This window comes from Varanus komodoensis, unplaced genomic scaffold (genome assembly GCF_004798865.1).
Source record: "Varanus komodoensis strain SLA01 unplaced genomic scaffold, ASM479886v1 scaffold1, whole genome shotgun sequence".
Classification (NCBI taxonomy): Eukaryota; Metazoa; Chordata; class Lepidosauria; order Squamata; family Varanidae; genus Varanus; species Varanus komodoensis.
Window position 1 is genome coordinate 34,593,112 of NW_025335268.1, and position 17,614 is coordinate 34,610,725.

The 17,614-nt window shown below is 40.2% G+C and overlaps 1 protein-coding gene across 1 annotated transcript in view; it reads right to left on the reverse strand.

The window, feature by feature from the left end:
* The window catches only part of FNDC1 (fibronectin type III domain containing 1), a 103,775-nt gene that overhangs the window by 38,843 nt on the left and 47,318 nt on the right, over window positions 1-17,614 (reverse strand). Inside the window, exons 4-10 of the mRNA XM_044421886.1 lie at window positions 16,048-16,235; window positions 14,909-15,016; window positions 11,448-11,636; window positions 7,099-10,107; window positions 5,625-5,740; window positions 5,417-5,528; window positions 4,201-4,569 (exon numbers count right to left, since the gene is read on the reverse strand). Of these exons, the coding sequence (XP_044277821.1) occupies window positions 4,201-4,569; window positions 5,417-5,528; window positions 5,625-5,740; window positions 7,099-10,107; window positions 11,448-11,636; window positions 14,909-15,016; window positions 16,048-16,235 (4,091 nt within the window). The remainder of the gene's footprint in view (window positions 1-4,200; window positions 4,570-5,416; window positions 5,529-5,624; window positions 5,741-7,098; window positions 10,108-11,447; window positions 11,637-14,908; window positions 15,017-16,047; window positions 16,236-17,614) is intronic.

A 17,614-nucleotide genomic window follows, 5' to 3' on the forward strand; every position in this document is an offset into this window, starting at 1 on the left:
TCACACCTATACATAGTCATTTGGAATATAGTAGCATGGATGATACTGGCTTTGAAGTCATATTGATAGGCATACATATACATTCTCATATGTAATCGTATCAGCACACATTTAGCACTACACAAACACACATTCATTGCAACTCACATACATACGCACACAGATGAACCACTGTACTGTTCCATTATTTTTCCATGAGCTGGCTCTGTCTTGTATTTTGCCTCAAGGTTAATTTAAAAATACTTGAACTTAATTTCAGAACTGGCATCCACATATGGCTGCATTCTTTTGAATCTTTTCTTTTTAAATAGACTCCAGCTCATATATACATGAATTAAAACAATGCCTTGGTAACCTGTAACATTGAAAGAACAACATGAACTAAACACTGCAATGCATTGTGCACATGGAGCACTCAAAACAAAATCTGGAAATCAGAATTGGATGAATTACAGGCTACTAACTTCCACAGCTACCGATAACCATGCTCCATTGTTCACTCATTTTATCCCACAATTGAAAAATTGCCAAAATGAAACCCTCCATTTAGTTACTGGAAAGTGGGGCAATGAAATAAGGAAGGCATTTCAGCTCGGCCCCAGATTTGGCCCCTACTATAACTGTGCCTTAAGTTCAGTGCTTTATTATCCCCAGAGGAATTAAATTACAGCTATTGATTAACATGGGCAAGAGTAGAAGGGCAAAACCCTGGGAATGTGGGTGTTCTTTGCCTCAATGACTTATTAATGATCAAACCTGCTGCTACCTGCATAGCCTCATTTCATATTCTACCCCTCAGGCATATTGGAGAGTAATGAAACATTGGAAGCTGACTTTTATACAGATTATTGTTAAGTATATGCACTGATTTAAAACTTTATATATACTGTTTTGTAATCAGTACAGTTGTATAAAACACATTTATACATCTGATGATAATGATGTTATAATGTATCTCATGTACTTTTCTATCCAAGTTTATCATATTTCAGACTAAAAGCCTCATATTTACTATTTATGGCAGCTCTTCATAAAACAGATGACTTTGGCAACTGCTAGAATTATACTAGCCTTAATCTGATTCATGGTAACACAAAGTGTCCAGCCGATCAAACTCTACTTTCAGCAGCACTTGAAAAGAAGTAAACAAAACCTGAACAGAAGCATAATTTCTGAGCACTACCAGTATCATCAGTGCTTTGGTTTTGACCTTATTGTAATACTTTAAAAAGCACTTGTATAAAGTAATTGTAGCTTCCATGCCATAGCAAACCAAGTATGTGCACATGCATGTGTGCAAGAGAGAGAAAAATGGTTCATTCTTCTACGAAACTGTTGCCAGATTTTATCTTAAGATCATATTAATCATATAACTTTCGTTTGGTATCTGTCCACTGATTTTGCATCCATCTATCCAGAGGATCTACTAAGCATTAATTCAAAGAATCCTGAATACAATTACTTCACAAAAACATTAGCTTTACTCAGCTATTTTTAAAAAACAACACAGCTCAAGATATTATTGAGGCTCAGATATGCAGAAAATATGGAAGGATTGTCCTCTAAATGTGTTCAAGTTTATTACTGTTCCTCATGTTTATAGGCCTATATTTTCCAGTAATGTGATAGCAGCAGTTATAAAAGTGGCTTTTAATGGCTTTGTTGACTGTAGTTCTTCAAAAGAAGTTGAGCTGCCTGAAGTTTCAGTGCCACATAAGCTTGGGCTAGTCTTGTATTCTTTGACTGTAAACCAAACAATATCTGGTAAACTCATTTTTATAAATCCTGAGGAGGAAATTGGTCCAAAGGGTTAGTAGAACCCACAGCAGCATTTTTTCACACCACATTTTCTTGCGCCTCTTTACAAACAGTCAATCTATTGGATTCCTGGGAAATAACAGTGCATTTCATTGAATATGCCACTATGTTTTTCCACCATGAGAAAATGTTCTGGAACATTCTGGGTAAGTGCATATTTACTGGTTTTGGTAACAACACGTGTAAAGTAAAGCTGTTATCCATCTATGGATGTCACACAGTGGTTGCCACATTACATTCTTGCAAAGTTCTCTCTGTCCCACAGGCTTTTTTTGTCAGCAGAGTTCAGTGTTGCTCATCCATTTATCCTCCAAGGCACTCAAGGTGGAGTTACTATTACTCAGGCATTTCAGTGCATAAGTAACAAAACAGGCAACATCCTGTCCATCCATTCTTCCCTCTGAAAATCTTGAACTTTTGAAGAGGCACAGCTGTTTTAATGTACCACATCACCCCCTCTACAGATCTTCTTGATTCCAGCAATGATATTGTGTGAAGACCAAGGCTAAGGCAGAGCAGCTGGAGAAGAGAAGTGGTCACTGGGGAAAAAAGGGAAGTAAGATCAACGTTCAAAATATTACCTATGCAGATAGCACACAGGTACCCTAAGGCATCTCCAAGTATGGATTAATTTATTTAGCTTTAAAGGATAGCTCTATTCACATCTGTGTTTGTCTTCTCTCTCTCTCTCTCTCTCTCTCTCTCTCTCTCTCTCTCTCTCTCTCTCTCTCTCTCACACACACACACACACACACACACACACACACACACACAAGTCCAGAGCGGCTTCCAACGATGATATACTTGTGCAAGGCACCTAACTGATAATGGAGAACTATGTTTGCCTGGGAGCTCTCACAAAGCCACTGGTGAGAGAGAAGAGACATACAGGCACAGCAGACTTCAGTTAGAATGTCTTTCCCATGTACATTGCACTAAACATGGTCTTTTTTTGTTCTTCATGTTTAGAGCCAAATGTCATCAGCTGCTACTTAAAAGCAGTGTTACAGTATTTCTACCACTACTACTGCCAATACGAATATGCATAATAAGGAGATCTATGTCTGCAACCAGACACTTTTCCTGGTGCTGTCTAAGAAACCTCCACTGAATCACGCAGACTACATGGAGAATCCAACTGGGAAGTTTCAAATGCAAATTGCAATGCAGAACTGAGGGGGAGCACCTTGAAAAAAATGCAGGAAAAGCGATAGTACATGCAGAAATAGGTTCATTGGACCTTGACCAATAATGTTAATGAACAATAGTAATTCTGTTCAGAAAAGTTGATTAACTGAAAACTCAGCTTACTCACCTGTATAATTTTGAAAAGAGGACAACACTCTTCATTTCCTGCTAGCTTTTCTTAGTGAAATTTATGCCCAGTCTTGTCATCCCAGCCTTTTCTTCACTCTGATTTCACTCATTACTTGATACTAAATCCATTTAGTGGGTATTTCTGAAGGTAATGTTTGAAAGTATTGTATCATCTTGCTGGGAGCTATTTCACAAAGCAGTATTCCATGGTGAAGGCATTAAATTTAGAAATGACACAATACAGTGACAAGATCACATACATTTAGTATCCTGACAGTGTATATAAGAAAAGTTGTAACATCTGACCACTGCAATGGTTAACCAAGGAAATCCATAATGATTTCCATTTAGAAAGTGCTGACTTAAGATATAATCACTTGGTAAGTCAGTTGTCTTACCATAAAATCTTACCTCACCTCCACATGCAGGAAAACATTCACATTATCACTAGGTAAATTGCTGCATAAACACTGTGATAAACTTGCCACTTGGTAACTAGTGGATTGCATCCATCCCATGTTAGATCAAGGAGCAATATTTTTGGAATGCCATCATGCATTATGATGATAGTAACCATCTAGATATTTTAAGTGCTCACCGTATCATGAATGCAATATGTAGGACCAAGTCTTTTTTTCATTGAGTATTAGTAGGCTTGTGTGCCATTTCTATACACACAGTATTAAAAAAATCCAAATATGTTATTTAACATAGAAATTAGGTTTTTCATAGTTAATAGTTCCTGATTTTAAAGAATGACATACAAAATTCATGCTTTAAAATCTACACTTGCCTGCTTTAGCAAACTTGAACAATCCAACAGTTCACCATTACAACATAAACCATGTACAGGTGTGAAAGAATAAGGGCATGCCTTAACTTGTTGCTTTCTCCATGACCAGAATTAATTTAAGGCATCTGTAAACCTGACTCTTACCTGCTTTTTCTGCACTGTAACTAGACATATTTATTGAAACACAAAGGCTTTTCCCCCCAAGGCACAACTTGGTATCTGTTGATGAACAGCAAGTTACCACTGGTGTTAGCTAGCATAAAAGATGGTACCTTCAGAATTGCACTCAGGTAAACCATCAAGGCCTAATGCAATATTTCCCTCTTCGTCGTACTCTGCATACGTGCCAGGGGGGCAGGTAGGCAATGGTTTCTCTGTTGGTGGCTCAGTAGTTGTTGGTTCAGGTGTGGTAGTTGTAGTGGCAGCAGTAGTAGTCGTTGTAGTAGTAGTAGTAGTAGTAGTTGTTGTTGTTGTTGTTGTGGGAGGAGTGGTTGTTTTTTTGATCATTTCAAGGCCTATCAGTGGTTTCCCTCCAAGACTTATGATTGGTTTATCTTGTGCATTTGCTACAGGCTTGCTAAATCTTCCATGTCCAAACAAAGGCAACCCATCTGGACTTACTACTGGAGCTCCTTTGGAATCTGAAAGATCACATCAAGAAGGAATCTTATTTCAAATACAATTCATATCACAAGATATTCTTTCAGGAACTCAGAAGTACTATGCCAAAAAGAGTGGGATGGACTGAGCATACACTTTCATGATTACAAGGCCAGTAGATTGTAGGGGTTCTTTCCACCTTCAAGGTAAGTACAGCTTCTTTAAGGAGCATTTCCAAAATCTGACTTCCAAGTCTGTTAAGTATGAGAACAAAATCCTTGCTTCCACCAAAATATTTTTTACCACCACCTCTAAATATATTCATTTGACCTAGACAGAATTTTAGCCAACAAAACCCAGAAACATTTAACATTTCTTTTGGCCCTTCTAAAAAGAATCCAAAATGAGTGGAAACACTAGTTTCCTGAATAGGGCAGACCAGCTAAACTCACAGAAAGCAATTCCACTGACAGGTCCTGATTGGGAACTAGTGTTTCCATTTGTTTTGGCAGTTATCTTTAGAAGTCTCATTGTGCAAAAAGGCATTCTTGCGAATATAACAGAATAGGAGGAGAAGGTATGGCTCCACTGAATATTGCTGAAAGCTTCTTGTCTGGAGAGATGCAATAGCGGAGTAATCATACAGGGGAGTCTTGCTTCTAGGCATCGTCTCAGAGCATCATCTGGGGGGCCATAAGAATCTTTGGAGTCCCAGCTCTGAGACCCTACAGGCTGCCCCTGCCCCCTGCCCCCCCATCAAAGTTGCAGCTGGTTTTGATTATGATGACTTATGTACAGCATTTTGGGAATTCCTATTAACAAAGAGTTCTGTGGGTGGTTAAACAATGAAATAAAACAGTACATAAAAATGCAAAACATACAACCTACCAACAATAGTACGGCCATCTCCTCCTAATTTTACTCTGAGAGGCTTCCCTTGTGAATCTTGGAGGTGCCTTCCTTCAGCGTTCAGCACCAGCCCTCGGTCAAGATCTACAATCTAAAAGCAACATGTCGATTGAAGTGCTCTCCAACATGAAAGAATATAAAATTAAATCTTACAAGTATTCTATATTTTCAAATAAGTTGACCCTACCCACTTTATTCCTTGTGGACCGTTTATTATTTTCTGTCCATTTCGTTTTCCATTATCAGGAGCTATTTTATTATTTAGATCTGGTTTTGTTGTTAAATTGGGTCGGCCACCATTACCTGAAACATACATTGCACAAAGGAGGCAGGATTCATCATATTGTCCATTTAGTAAAACTTTAGTGTTAGTTTGCAACATTAAATAGTCTATATATTTGTAATACGATGCAATGCATGTTATGTGATGCTTTGGCAATACTGATTAAACTAGATTGGTCCACAAGTCATATGTTATGCACATTTGTACAAAATGAGCATTATCCAACACTGTGCATGTACTAGCAGGATCCACTCTAGAAGAGTAGAAAGTAAGCAGATCTTCAGCTCATTTCTAGAACGGGGAGATTAGCACAGCTTGGAGAAAAAACCTGGGACCTTCTGGAAATAAGTATTTAATCTCTTCTTTCTGGGATTAATATCTGAAGCAGAAGTTCCGGTTGCACAAGCAGAGCATCACACTTGAGAGCAAGTGTGATGGTGGACATGGGCAAGAGTTCTGTGTGGGACTAGTCACACCACTTTTCCTGATTCAGAAGATGACAATTTCAATAGGACTGAGGAGCAGGACTTTGTTCAGGGTCTTAGAATACAGCAGGGGTTAGAGGTGGGGGGGATTAGCTCAAGGGCAGATGCCAAGGCAGACCAGACAAATCCTGGGAACAGTGTGGAGATATAGCTAGTGGGATGGGCTGCTGAGGCTGGGGAATTCTCAAACAGAGATCCACCCCTCCAGAGCTGGCTGCTGCGGCCAGGCATCAACAAAGTCAAGAAGCTCAACTGGATGAGAAGCGCATGGAAAAGAGGTGTGTTCACTTCCATAGCACCCCTCTCAGAGGGCTGGGACACAAATGAGCTCATAAGCAGAGTCTTGGGAAGTAATTGCTCGGCAGGGTTCAACAAACTATTTTGTGCATGCTCAGAGGCTCATCTGGATTATTTACAATTTGAAACAAGAAAGAGCATTTTGCAAGAGCAATGTCATGAGGCTGGTGATTGTCAGAGAGAGCTCACAACACGGTGGGCCCCATGGAGGGTTTATATGTTCTATTAACCTCTGAAATTATTCACTGATTGAGAGGTTTAAAGAAATTACCAAATAACTACTCACTAATTGTTCGCAGCTATCTAGTATTATGTTCATTCTTCAGTGATTCTTAGACTAATTAGGACTCATGAGTGAGGCATTATGAGAGAAATGGGAGACAGCTGTGGGCACTTAAGATCAGGGAGAAGGGATGATGCAAGGAATTAAAGCAGCATGCAATACTTAGCGAAGTAATAGAATTGACAGATGGTTCCAGAACAATCCAATTTCTAGTGATGGGGACCTCACAGCACAAAATCTGAGAACTTTCAATAAATCAGCTAGGGTGGACAGAACATCCAGATAATACATATTAATAAATGTAAGACATTACCTTGTCTATGAGGAAACCTAAGATGCTGTCGTTGAGAAGGGTTTAATAATCTTGAATGTTGAATTCGTTGGTTGGGGGACACTGAGGGAGAGGTGGATGAACGTGTGGGAGAAGCAGAATGAGTGGGATGAAGCTGAGAAGATACAGAAGTAGATCCGGAGGCACGCGATGAAGCCCTGTTTATTTTAGGCAGGCCATTCAGCTTGTTGGGAGACTGAGAAGGTCTGGATGTTAAAGATCTACTGAAAGGTGCAGTGATTGAGGTTTTGGAAGTGAGACGTTCCTCTTCCTCCTGCTGCTGCTGCTTGTATTCCTCCTCATCAACATTTTTTGTTTTGTGAGGCAAAACAGGACTTGGTGATTTACTCCTGTCCTTAGCAACATTATTATTTATTTTTTTACTGCCTCTAGAAATCAAGGAAGATTGCCATCTTGCTGCTGAAGATGACGTGGGGTTTTCCTCTGTCTCTGGCTGATCATAGTTTTCATAATCATCATCATCACTGCTTGAAAGTGACTGATGTGTTTTAGAGGAAGAGGTCTTTGGAGCAAGTTCCACTTTAGTTGGGATTGGCTGGGCAAGTCCATATTTTTTGTCTGTCTGGGATGCTGTCCTAATAGGCATTCTTGAGCCAGATGAATACCGGGGTACTGAAGGATGAGTTTGTCTCAGAGAAGTGGAGGATGATTTTGAAGATGAAGAACCTTCTCTAGAGTATTGATGCTCTCTGACTACATCTTTTGAAGAGGTAGAGGAGGAAGTTAAAGACTCACGCTGAGTTGGAGACCTTTCACCAAATTCACTAGTCTGAGAATGAGAATGCTTTGAGAGAGAACCAGTATTTCCCTGAGGCAAAGATGTAGATATTCTTCTAGATGCAGAGGCTTCTTTGGTATGTATTGAATGAAGATTCCTCTCTTCCTCTTTATCATGTGACCCTTTGTAATAGTTTTCCTCCAAATTGTCATCTTTATCCCCTAATTTTTCACTGCTTTGGAGGGATGTCAGTGTAAGGTGGCTTCTTGAATTGAAGGAGGGTTGATGTTGTGACTGATCAGTCACTGGTTTTGAAGAATGGCTGGTCTCCGGATGGAGAGTTTTATGAGATAATGCATGAGAACTTCCTATTAATGCTTTTTTAGACTGAGATAAAGTTTGTTTTGTCTTAGATGTATCTTTGCTCTCAAGATCATCGGGTTGATACCGTGAAGCAGGAGACCGTAGAGAAGATGATTTTTCCACAGATGACCTTGATACAGAATCAGTTGATGGAGATGAACTTCTGGACCTTAAGCTCTGACCATTGGTTAACCAATGAGATACACTAGAACGATGGCTTATGTGCCCACTTAATGAAGGAGATTGGCCAGATACTAAAGAGTGTGCATCAGGCTGTTGCAGTGAGGTATCTGCACCTGTGGCTTCCCTTTCCTTACTATAGGTTTCTTCTTGTATGTTTGCAGGATTAGATTTGTCAGTGGGCACAACTCTGTGATGCATCTTAGATTCAACCAGAGGACTCTTCCTCTGCGAATAGTCCATTAAAGAAGATTGTTTAGAAAAGGATGGTGAATAACCATGGGGACGAGTTGATGGTAGAGGATTTTCATCTTCATCTTCTGGTTCATCTTTATCCATATTGGAATCAGGTCTCTGACTACTGCCTGGTGTTAAATGAGAACTGGACTGAGGATGAACCTTTGTGGACTGTGTAGAGGAGGGACTTTTGGGAGGTTGCATCCTGGTTTCACGACCATTACTGGCTTTGTTTGCAAATCTGTTGGTAATAAGAGCTGATCTATATTTGAACAAATCAAAGCGTTCCGATGCAGTCTGACCTGATGAGGGCCTAGAACTGAATCTAGAAGATAGCGACCCCCGTCTGTTTTCTGTATCCTCTCTTTCATTATTTTCACTTTCACTGGAATCACCTCTTCCATCAGGTTTTTGTTTAGCAGAAGAGTCAAGTGAGTGAGGCAATGTATGGGTAGCAGCCGCAGAAACAGCAGAAGTGCTTACTCTTGGATCTCTTAATGCTTGGCGACTGGAATGTGAGACAGGTCTTATTTGCACAGATGGAGATGAACCACTCTGAGGAGGAGAAGGCATGGAACTTGGCTTTTGCTCTCTTCTTTCTGCTTCTCTGCGCTTGTAAGTATCAGCAGTATCAGGGTGAGATAGTTTATTAGAGGGATGGCGTGAATTACTTTGAGAATTTATAGCTGTGGATGATGTAGGAGACTTAACTGATGCAGAAGTGCGCAATTTGGTGGGAGAATTCTGAGCCATCTTCCGAGATACAGAAGGCTCCTTACTTGAATGTGAAATTGAATGACTATCTTCTGGTCCTTTAGGCAACACTGCTGGCTTTTCCTCTACCTTACTGACATGATCATTACTTTCATTATCAACTGGCATATTATCTAAAGTAACTTCGGAGGATGAAGGAAGATTAGACCTGTCCTGTCTTAGAGTCTTCATTTCATTTTCTGTATATTTTTGAGTGGAAGATGAAGTGTGTGAGGAAGAAGATGATAACAACTTTGGTTTATCAGTGCTTGTCTTCCCTGTCCTCACTGGTGTGCGTGCCCTAAGAGGTGCTTTACCTGAGGAAGTGACAGTGTGAGAAGGTTTCATAGGGGAATGGGACTTAGCACTGCTCTTAACCTCCTGTGTTTTTGGCTGTGTTGTTAGTGTTTCTTTGGAGGAACTATGGACTATGGTGTCTCCCGTGGAATGAGAATCTGCTTTCAGCTCTGCTCCCTTTCTAGAAGATAGCTGGGATTTTGTGGGGGCAGTACTACCAGTTGGTAGTTTATTCTTGAGGTCAGTAACAGGATTCTTTGAATCTCTGCCATCAGGAAAACTGGATGGAAGACCAGAACTATGCTCAGAGGAAGGGGATGGTGAGAGAGACACAGAAGAAGGCACTTTATTTCCAGATGTTTTGGGTTCCAAATCATCTTCAGTGTTTGTTTGTTGATCAACCTTTGATTCTTCTGAACTGGCTACAAGAAAGAGAGGGTGGGAGGGGGGAGAGATTAACACAGAAATTTGTAAAAGTACAAAAGAGTGAGAGAGAGAAAGGAAGCTTGCCCAGTGAAACATATTCTTGCAGCCATCCCAAAATATGCTCTAAATTATACTATTATAAAATATTCACTGTCAATATTCACAAGTATTCCCAAATATTCAACATTTGATCATTCTTAATGAGAAACTATACATTTGGATTTTGAATATGAAAGTTAAGCTCAAAAATGTAAGTGCTTAAGATTTGTGGACTCTTTTAAACTAACTTGTGAAATGTAATAAGTGGTCGATTGCTCAGTACTGTTGAAAACTAGACACCATTGCATATTACCTAGTAAATGGTCTCAGGAACTAAATGTCATTGTGTGATATCTACAGAACATTATCAAGTACCACAGAGTGAAATCAAACATCAAAGTTGAATATCGCTGTACTTTAAACATAGACATCAGAGAATATCTGTCAACAAAAATCACAGTAGAGAACTTTTAAGAGAATTTCCAGTAGCAAATGAATTTAAATTCTTCATTGACTAAGTTTTAACCAATATGTGGAAGGTTTAAATAGTACCTATATTTATTATTAAAGAAAGCAAGCATTTTATGTTATGTGTATGTTGGGGGAGTGGGGGGAGAGAATAGGAGCCTACAACAGCCTTCCCCAACACAGTGCCCTCCGGATGTGTTGGACAACAGTTCCTCAGGCTGAAAGATACCAAGAGCTGCTGTCCAACAAATCTGAACAGAACCCAGTTGAGGAAGCCTGGCATACAATTGTGATCTGTAGACCCAAGATATGAAACTAAGGCTCACCTCTTTAGTCAGTTCCTGAAGCAGTTCATACTTAAGAATGAAATCTCTTAAGTGGCAAAGCCAAGAAACAGTCTGGCTCTGCCAGCCTTCTTAAGGCCTGCTATCTTAGGCCGGGACAATAATTTCTTATGGGGAAAAATGCATGCCTCATACAGTGTGTTTTCCAAGGCCTTGTCTCCTGCCTTGTGTGGCATGGCCCAAAATTGACAGTGAGCATCACGGTGCAGTCTGCTTCCTCAGGCCTCATACCTAGCCAGGATACAGAGTCCTGATCTGATCACTTTCAGAGGTGTTTTGAAATTAGGCTGAAGCCTCCAGTTGCCCACAACTGCAGCCAGAGACGGACCCTGCACATACCCTAAAATAAAGTGCTCAGTCCTATAACAAAGCATCCTTGAAATAGAAAGAAACCCCTCCAAGGCAATGCACGGCTATAAATGGGATACAGTGAGAAATAGCAACGTGGAATTAGATAGACAGAAGAATAAAGACTCAGTGCTTACTTGCTGGCAGGGCAACACTGAAAGCTTTGGACTGAGGGCCTTGGCCCCTCCTGTTTGCTGCACGGATTTTGAAAATATAGCGCTCGCCGGGCTGCAGACCATCCACCATGGCGGACGTAGTGTCTCCCGAGTAGGAAATGGACTTTGCTCCAAAGGGCTTGAGAGCGGGGGCGTATGAAAGAATGTATTCTGAAATGATTTGGCAGACGGTTGGAAGGAGGAAACTGAAAACAATCCTGTTTCCAGCGGACAGACTGTATGGGTAGGATGAATTAGAACGTGCATTACTAAAATTAATACACTGGCAATGCACGTCAAAGTAACAGCTGGGGTATAAAAGACATATATATAAAGTTGAACAAATACTTTGCTATCCTTTTAAGACACAAGTGTCCAATATTTAAATGAATACCCCAGACTCTATCAGTATGTCACAGTTTATGTTATTATTACTATATCAGACATCAAATATTCTTGCATACACATATATAGAAGGAATAAGCTGTTTCTCATACCCAAAAAGTGCACAGTCCATAGTTGAACTGCTAAGGTACCACATGCTGGTTGACATCGTCTCAGTAACAGTGATTCTAAGGGCCAGTTGAGCTATAACATTCCCAGTATAAGAAAGGATGATTCATAGTGCTGGATATAAGAGTCAGGCCTCTATGCCAGCTTTGTTGTGTCGATCCTCGTTGGCTTAAGGCAGAATTGCCTAGTTTTGGGATACAACATTAACCAATTTTGCAATTCTTCAAACAATGAGCAACTCTGGATTAAACAAACCACGATCTCTGTGCTGAAGAGAACCAGCCCTACTCGCAAAGCGGCTAATGAAGGAGAAGCCCATCTCATTTCATTTATTAAGGCCACCTTTTTATGCTGAGCTACTTGAGTGAAGCAAGGGCAGCACTGCTCCTTCCTGCATTGAGGTAAGGCAACAAGCAACTGGTGATGCGGGGAAAGCCCACACCATGGCTTCTCCAGTGATAGCATCACCTCTCCCAAAATCTGGGGCAAAACTGTGAGGCACAGATATAAAGTGGACTCTCCGCCATGGCCAGGTCAATGCACACTGAGACCAGGTCTCAATGCATGTGATCTGGTCAATTATCTCCTTACACTTACACTTTGCCTAAAAAGCATGGAGACACAACAACACTGCGATAGCTCCTTATATGGCCAATACAATGTAAGCAAAGGATTATGCGGCATTTGATACAAAATAACATGCAAATATAATTTTATGAAACATTCAAACATAGCATATGTTTGGGTTACTTCTAGGATTCTCCTAAAGTTTGATCTGTGCTATGTCATTAAAATGCTCCCCTTACCCACCACTCTTAAGGACTACAACATCTCTTTCACAAAACCTAGCATTGCATTGTCAGCGCTAATTGTTAAAATGCATGTCAAAGCATGTCCAAAGAATTGTTTGGTGACCATTTTACAGAAACACAAAAATTGCGCCTGACTACACTTTACATGCAGAAAACTGGAAAGCAGAAACTGTAAGGGAGAGAAAATCTCTTTGAAGGTTGATTTTTCTTCATGCAGCATATCTTTGTGCACTGGGAAATCATTCAAACATGTAATACGCCAGTCCAGGAACAGTTTATCAGTTTGTCTAGTTAGTGTGAATGAAACTTTAGCAGATTGAAGCTGAAGGTGAATGCACATGACCTGGTCAATTATCTCCTTACACTTCAGGCCATCTGAGGTGTCCCTCTGAGGTATCAAGTTAATATTACTGGTGTTAAAGGCTACACTGAAGCCCAGCATATTCTCAGATGTATCTACACTGCATATTTATTTTAATATCATAATTATTTTAACTGTCTTGGCTTTCACTAGTTTCTCCAAACTACACAGGAATTGAATATCTAAACTCATTGTCTGAGTCTGAATACTAAGTTGGAATGAGTGGAAAAGAAAGCCCATAGGAAAAGCACTGCCGTAATCTTTTTCAACTGATAATTTGTCTGCTGTCATTTCAAACTTAGCCAGATGTGTTCAGGACACTTTAGCCTGTGAGTCTGGGAGAAGAGGAAGAAAGTGCTGGTAAAGAAGGCAGTTGAAAGGTTAGGATCATATTTTTCCTATTCTATTCTGCCATCGCTTGGATGAAGTTTACAAGGTATTTAACATCAGTACCTGTTAGAGGGCATGTGTTCTCCATAAAGGGGAAAATGTGGGCAAATGGACAAAATTGGCCTCATACTGACAGCCAACTCAGAGCTTCATTGTAGATTAAATTGTGACAGATCTTATGGATTCTTCTATGACTACTTAAGTCACAGTCAGAAACCAGAGTTTCTTAAGTCAGAAATTTACTTGGCAGCTACAATGAACAAAAATTTTAAATTCAAACATACATGTAATACAATGTTCCATGCAAAATTGTGGAGCTTGGCACCTTATTTTTACTTTAAAAATGAGTGGATATTCAAAACTGACTGCATGATCCTGATTTTTCCTCCTCACATGGAGGAAGAGGGCACAGAATCCATGTGTATGGAGGACAGGATGCAAGTGACTAGGAGTGGAGGAGAAGGCTAGAAAAGAAATGGGTTTTCTACCCTGGAAATTCTCCCTTCTTCTCCATGTGGTAACTGATCTGCACACCTGACCTCCCACAGATAGAAGGAAGGTATTTCCTGCATTGGCCAATCCTCTTCTTATCCAGTATTCTCTATACACACCCTAATTCCTGCTTGTATAACATTTTCTTCTGTTGCAGTGAGGTGTAAAGAATCTGGATCATTCCTATAGAATGCCCTTCCCCAACCTGGTTGCCTTCAGAGGCATTTGGACTGCAACTCCCAGAATTCCCATCCTGCAGGGCCATTTATTGGGAATTCTGGGTGTTGCAGTCCAAACATGTCTGGAAGGCACAAGGTTGGGGAAAGCTGCTACAGATCATGCAGACAGTCAAGGAAGTATAAAGCCAAAAGCTGACAGAGAGAATCCAGGAGCTCTAGCCCCCAAACCAAACCAAACCAAACCAAACCAAGGATTTCTAGTTTTTTCAAAGTGCTAGGAATTCTCTCCTAGAGATCCCTTACAGACTACAATCTTCAGTATTCCATGAGCAAGAGAGAATGCCTCTTAAGTTTATTTAGAATACTGGTATAGATGTGCCCTCAGCCTCCGATGTCAAGGGTACCACCACAGAAAGTGAAAAGTTTTTGTTCCTTTCTAGCATATGACTGTTCCATCAGCAAGCAGCATAAACAGCCAAACCCATTTCAGTTTGCCAGCACACCACTGGATAGCAGTGCACAGCTTAGCAGTAGACTTAAAAGCCTCAAAAGGGACTCGATTCTAGCTGCTGATTCATGTCAGGTTTACAGATTATTTTTCTTTTGTCACAATTTTTTGCTCAGCATATCAAAAGATCTGGTCTGGATCTTAGCTCCTATAATCTGTTTTATACACACAGAGTTACTACAACTTACCTTTCACTCTTCCTTCACCCTCTGGAAGAGCATCCCAGGTAGCAGCAACAGATGGGGTTTCGCCTTTTATTGGCCAGACATTCAGGTTTTCTGGTGCACTGGAAGGAGCTGTGAAATAAACAACAGAACAAAAAGAGAAAAATTGTAACTAAGAAATGGATGATACAGGGTTTTTGTGTCTTCCAATATTTACATTCCACCACTTTTCAACCTGACCTTTTAATGAAGGTCAACCTAAGGCGTCCATTGCAAATACATACTGTTCCATCAATAACAGGAGGTATGCGAAAATGAAAGTTGTGGCTTCTGTGAAGAATGATAGAATCAACCAGACATATTTACTTAAGAGAAATTCAATTAAAAGGAGGCTGGCACAACATGAAACCATTTGAAAACATCTAAGGGGCACAATGAAAGCAATTGTTCAGCAGGCCAGTATATTAAAAAAAAACCCAACAGGTTAAAAATACAGCCCAAAAAGTACAGCTGCCAAACTATATTTTAAATAGCCTTCCCACTTGTACAGACAGTTGAGAAATGAATCAAAGGTTCCAGGAAACAGAACAATCTCCTTTCCAAAGTTTTGTGAGTGAAAAAGCCAACACAGATCAATCATTATGAGATGAACATTCAAGAGACCTCCAATTACTTTAAATGTAGACTTTCTACCTAAACTCACAAGCATGCACTTAGCCATCCCTCATCTGTGATGTCCGTTGGAACTTGCTCTTGCCATGACATTCCCACATTGGACATATTACTTTAAAAGAAAGGCAACTGCTTATCATATCTACCTTGTCCAGAACATACGGAATAACTAATGATCTGGCATGGAGAGCAGTGGTGGAACAACTACTGTGATATCACATAAGTTCCATTAGATAATATTGGAGGGGGAGAAGAGAGCTAAATGCATAGATTTCATCTGGGCTCCAGGTGCACATTTAGCATAACATCTTTGGCTGTCAAATACAATTCTTTTCAATGGAAGCATTTACCATTTGCTTAGCTGAGTAAGCAATCAAGCACTGAGTCACTGAGTGATGAGATGCTGAGTGAAGTACGTTCCTGCGTGAAGCAACTCTAGCTGTAGTTCCAACACATATCAAATAAGTCACACTACTAAATAGAAGACATACCTGCTTCTGGGGTTCTTTGGTAAACTGAGGTACTCCACTTGCCTTCTTTTTCTCCCTGTGAGATTCGAACTGCAAATTCATACATGGTGTCTGGAATCAGTTTATCCACCAACACCCGCCTGTTGGATACATGTTTGTAATCCCACCTTGCTGATTCCCCTTTCTCTCTATAACGGACAGTGTACTGCCTGGGATTAATACACAAAAAACATCTTATTAAACACAATCACAGGAGATGACACAAAACAATAAATGCTTAAATCAGCACAAAGCCATCTGCATTTGAGTAATACACTGAGCAGTTTTTACCTGACATGCAAGGCAAATTCTTGGGGATAGGAAAAAGATAGCAACTATGAGCCACAATAATCAGGACAGCATCACATTTCCTTATGCTCAGAGTACCATTAAATGTGTTCATGTGTCACATCCACACTGCAAATACAGGGCTGGGATCCCAAGACAAATAGGCAGAAGTAAAACAGCTACAAACACTTTGTGGGGCAAGATTGTGGACATGCTACCATAGTTTGTGAGCTGCTATATGAAGGAAAAACAACAGCAGTTCTCATGCTTGCACAAGTGGAAGGCTATCAAATTTAGTTTCACTTTTCTTTCACAATACTCGAGTATGAGGTATAAAAAATCCTTGTAGGAGTGGAAGACACCTTTGCATGTGGAAGAACATCTTCCAGTCTAATCCAATACTTATGTTATAGTATCACCCAATTTTCCAACTCCGGTGAATGTGGCAACTCTGAATGTGAGGCTCAGGACTTTTAACAGAGATTTCTAAACATCTTCATAAAACTGCAATCCCAAAATTACTTTGGCAAAACATTGACAGTGAAACTAGCTTGAATCTCAATCTGATTCAGATGAGTATCAGATTATCAGACTCATCAGAGTAAAAAAATAATAAAAGCCTCCAATGTACCTTCTTTTGCTGTAATGTTCCCTATTAGCCACTCTTATGAACTGTATTTCATTGGAAGTTTTAAGAAAACCAGTGCTTGTATTTTTGGGCAGCTGCCCTACTGAGGCCCTACTGTTGGTTTCACTATCTTGGTGTCATTGCCTGTTCACCTGTCTTCTCTAAGCACACAAACATAAGGAAACATAGCACTTTCAACTTGCCTTCTGTTCTCCCTCAGAACAGTTGTGCAAAGGAGATGATGAGTGAACAGACATTAGGGAAATCAGAGGAAGGGACCGCTAAGTGAAGGGGTTGTGCTGCAGCCATCTTCACTAAGGAACCTTCAATCTAAGTAAAGTGATTTTTCTGAAGCTTTTCTGAAATGTCAGCCTTTTCTGTCTTTATCTATTTCATGTGATAAACTCATAATGGAAGCCTAATACTTGAAAGTCCCATTTCCCATCCTTCACAATGTAAACCTATCTCACATGGACACCACTCTTGGAAAATGCAGGCACAACCAAGCGCACAAATATTGTTCACCTCTTAACTGCAGGCTGTGGAGATTAGATATACACTGGAGATGCTTAATGTACTTACTGCTCGTGCACTCAGTGGGGTGCAAGCCATTCATTATTTTGTCTTTACAAG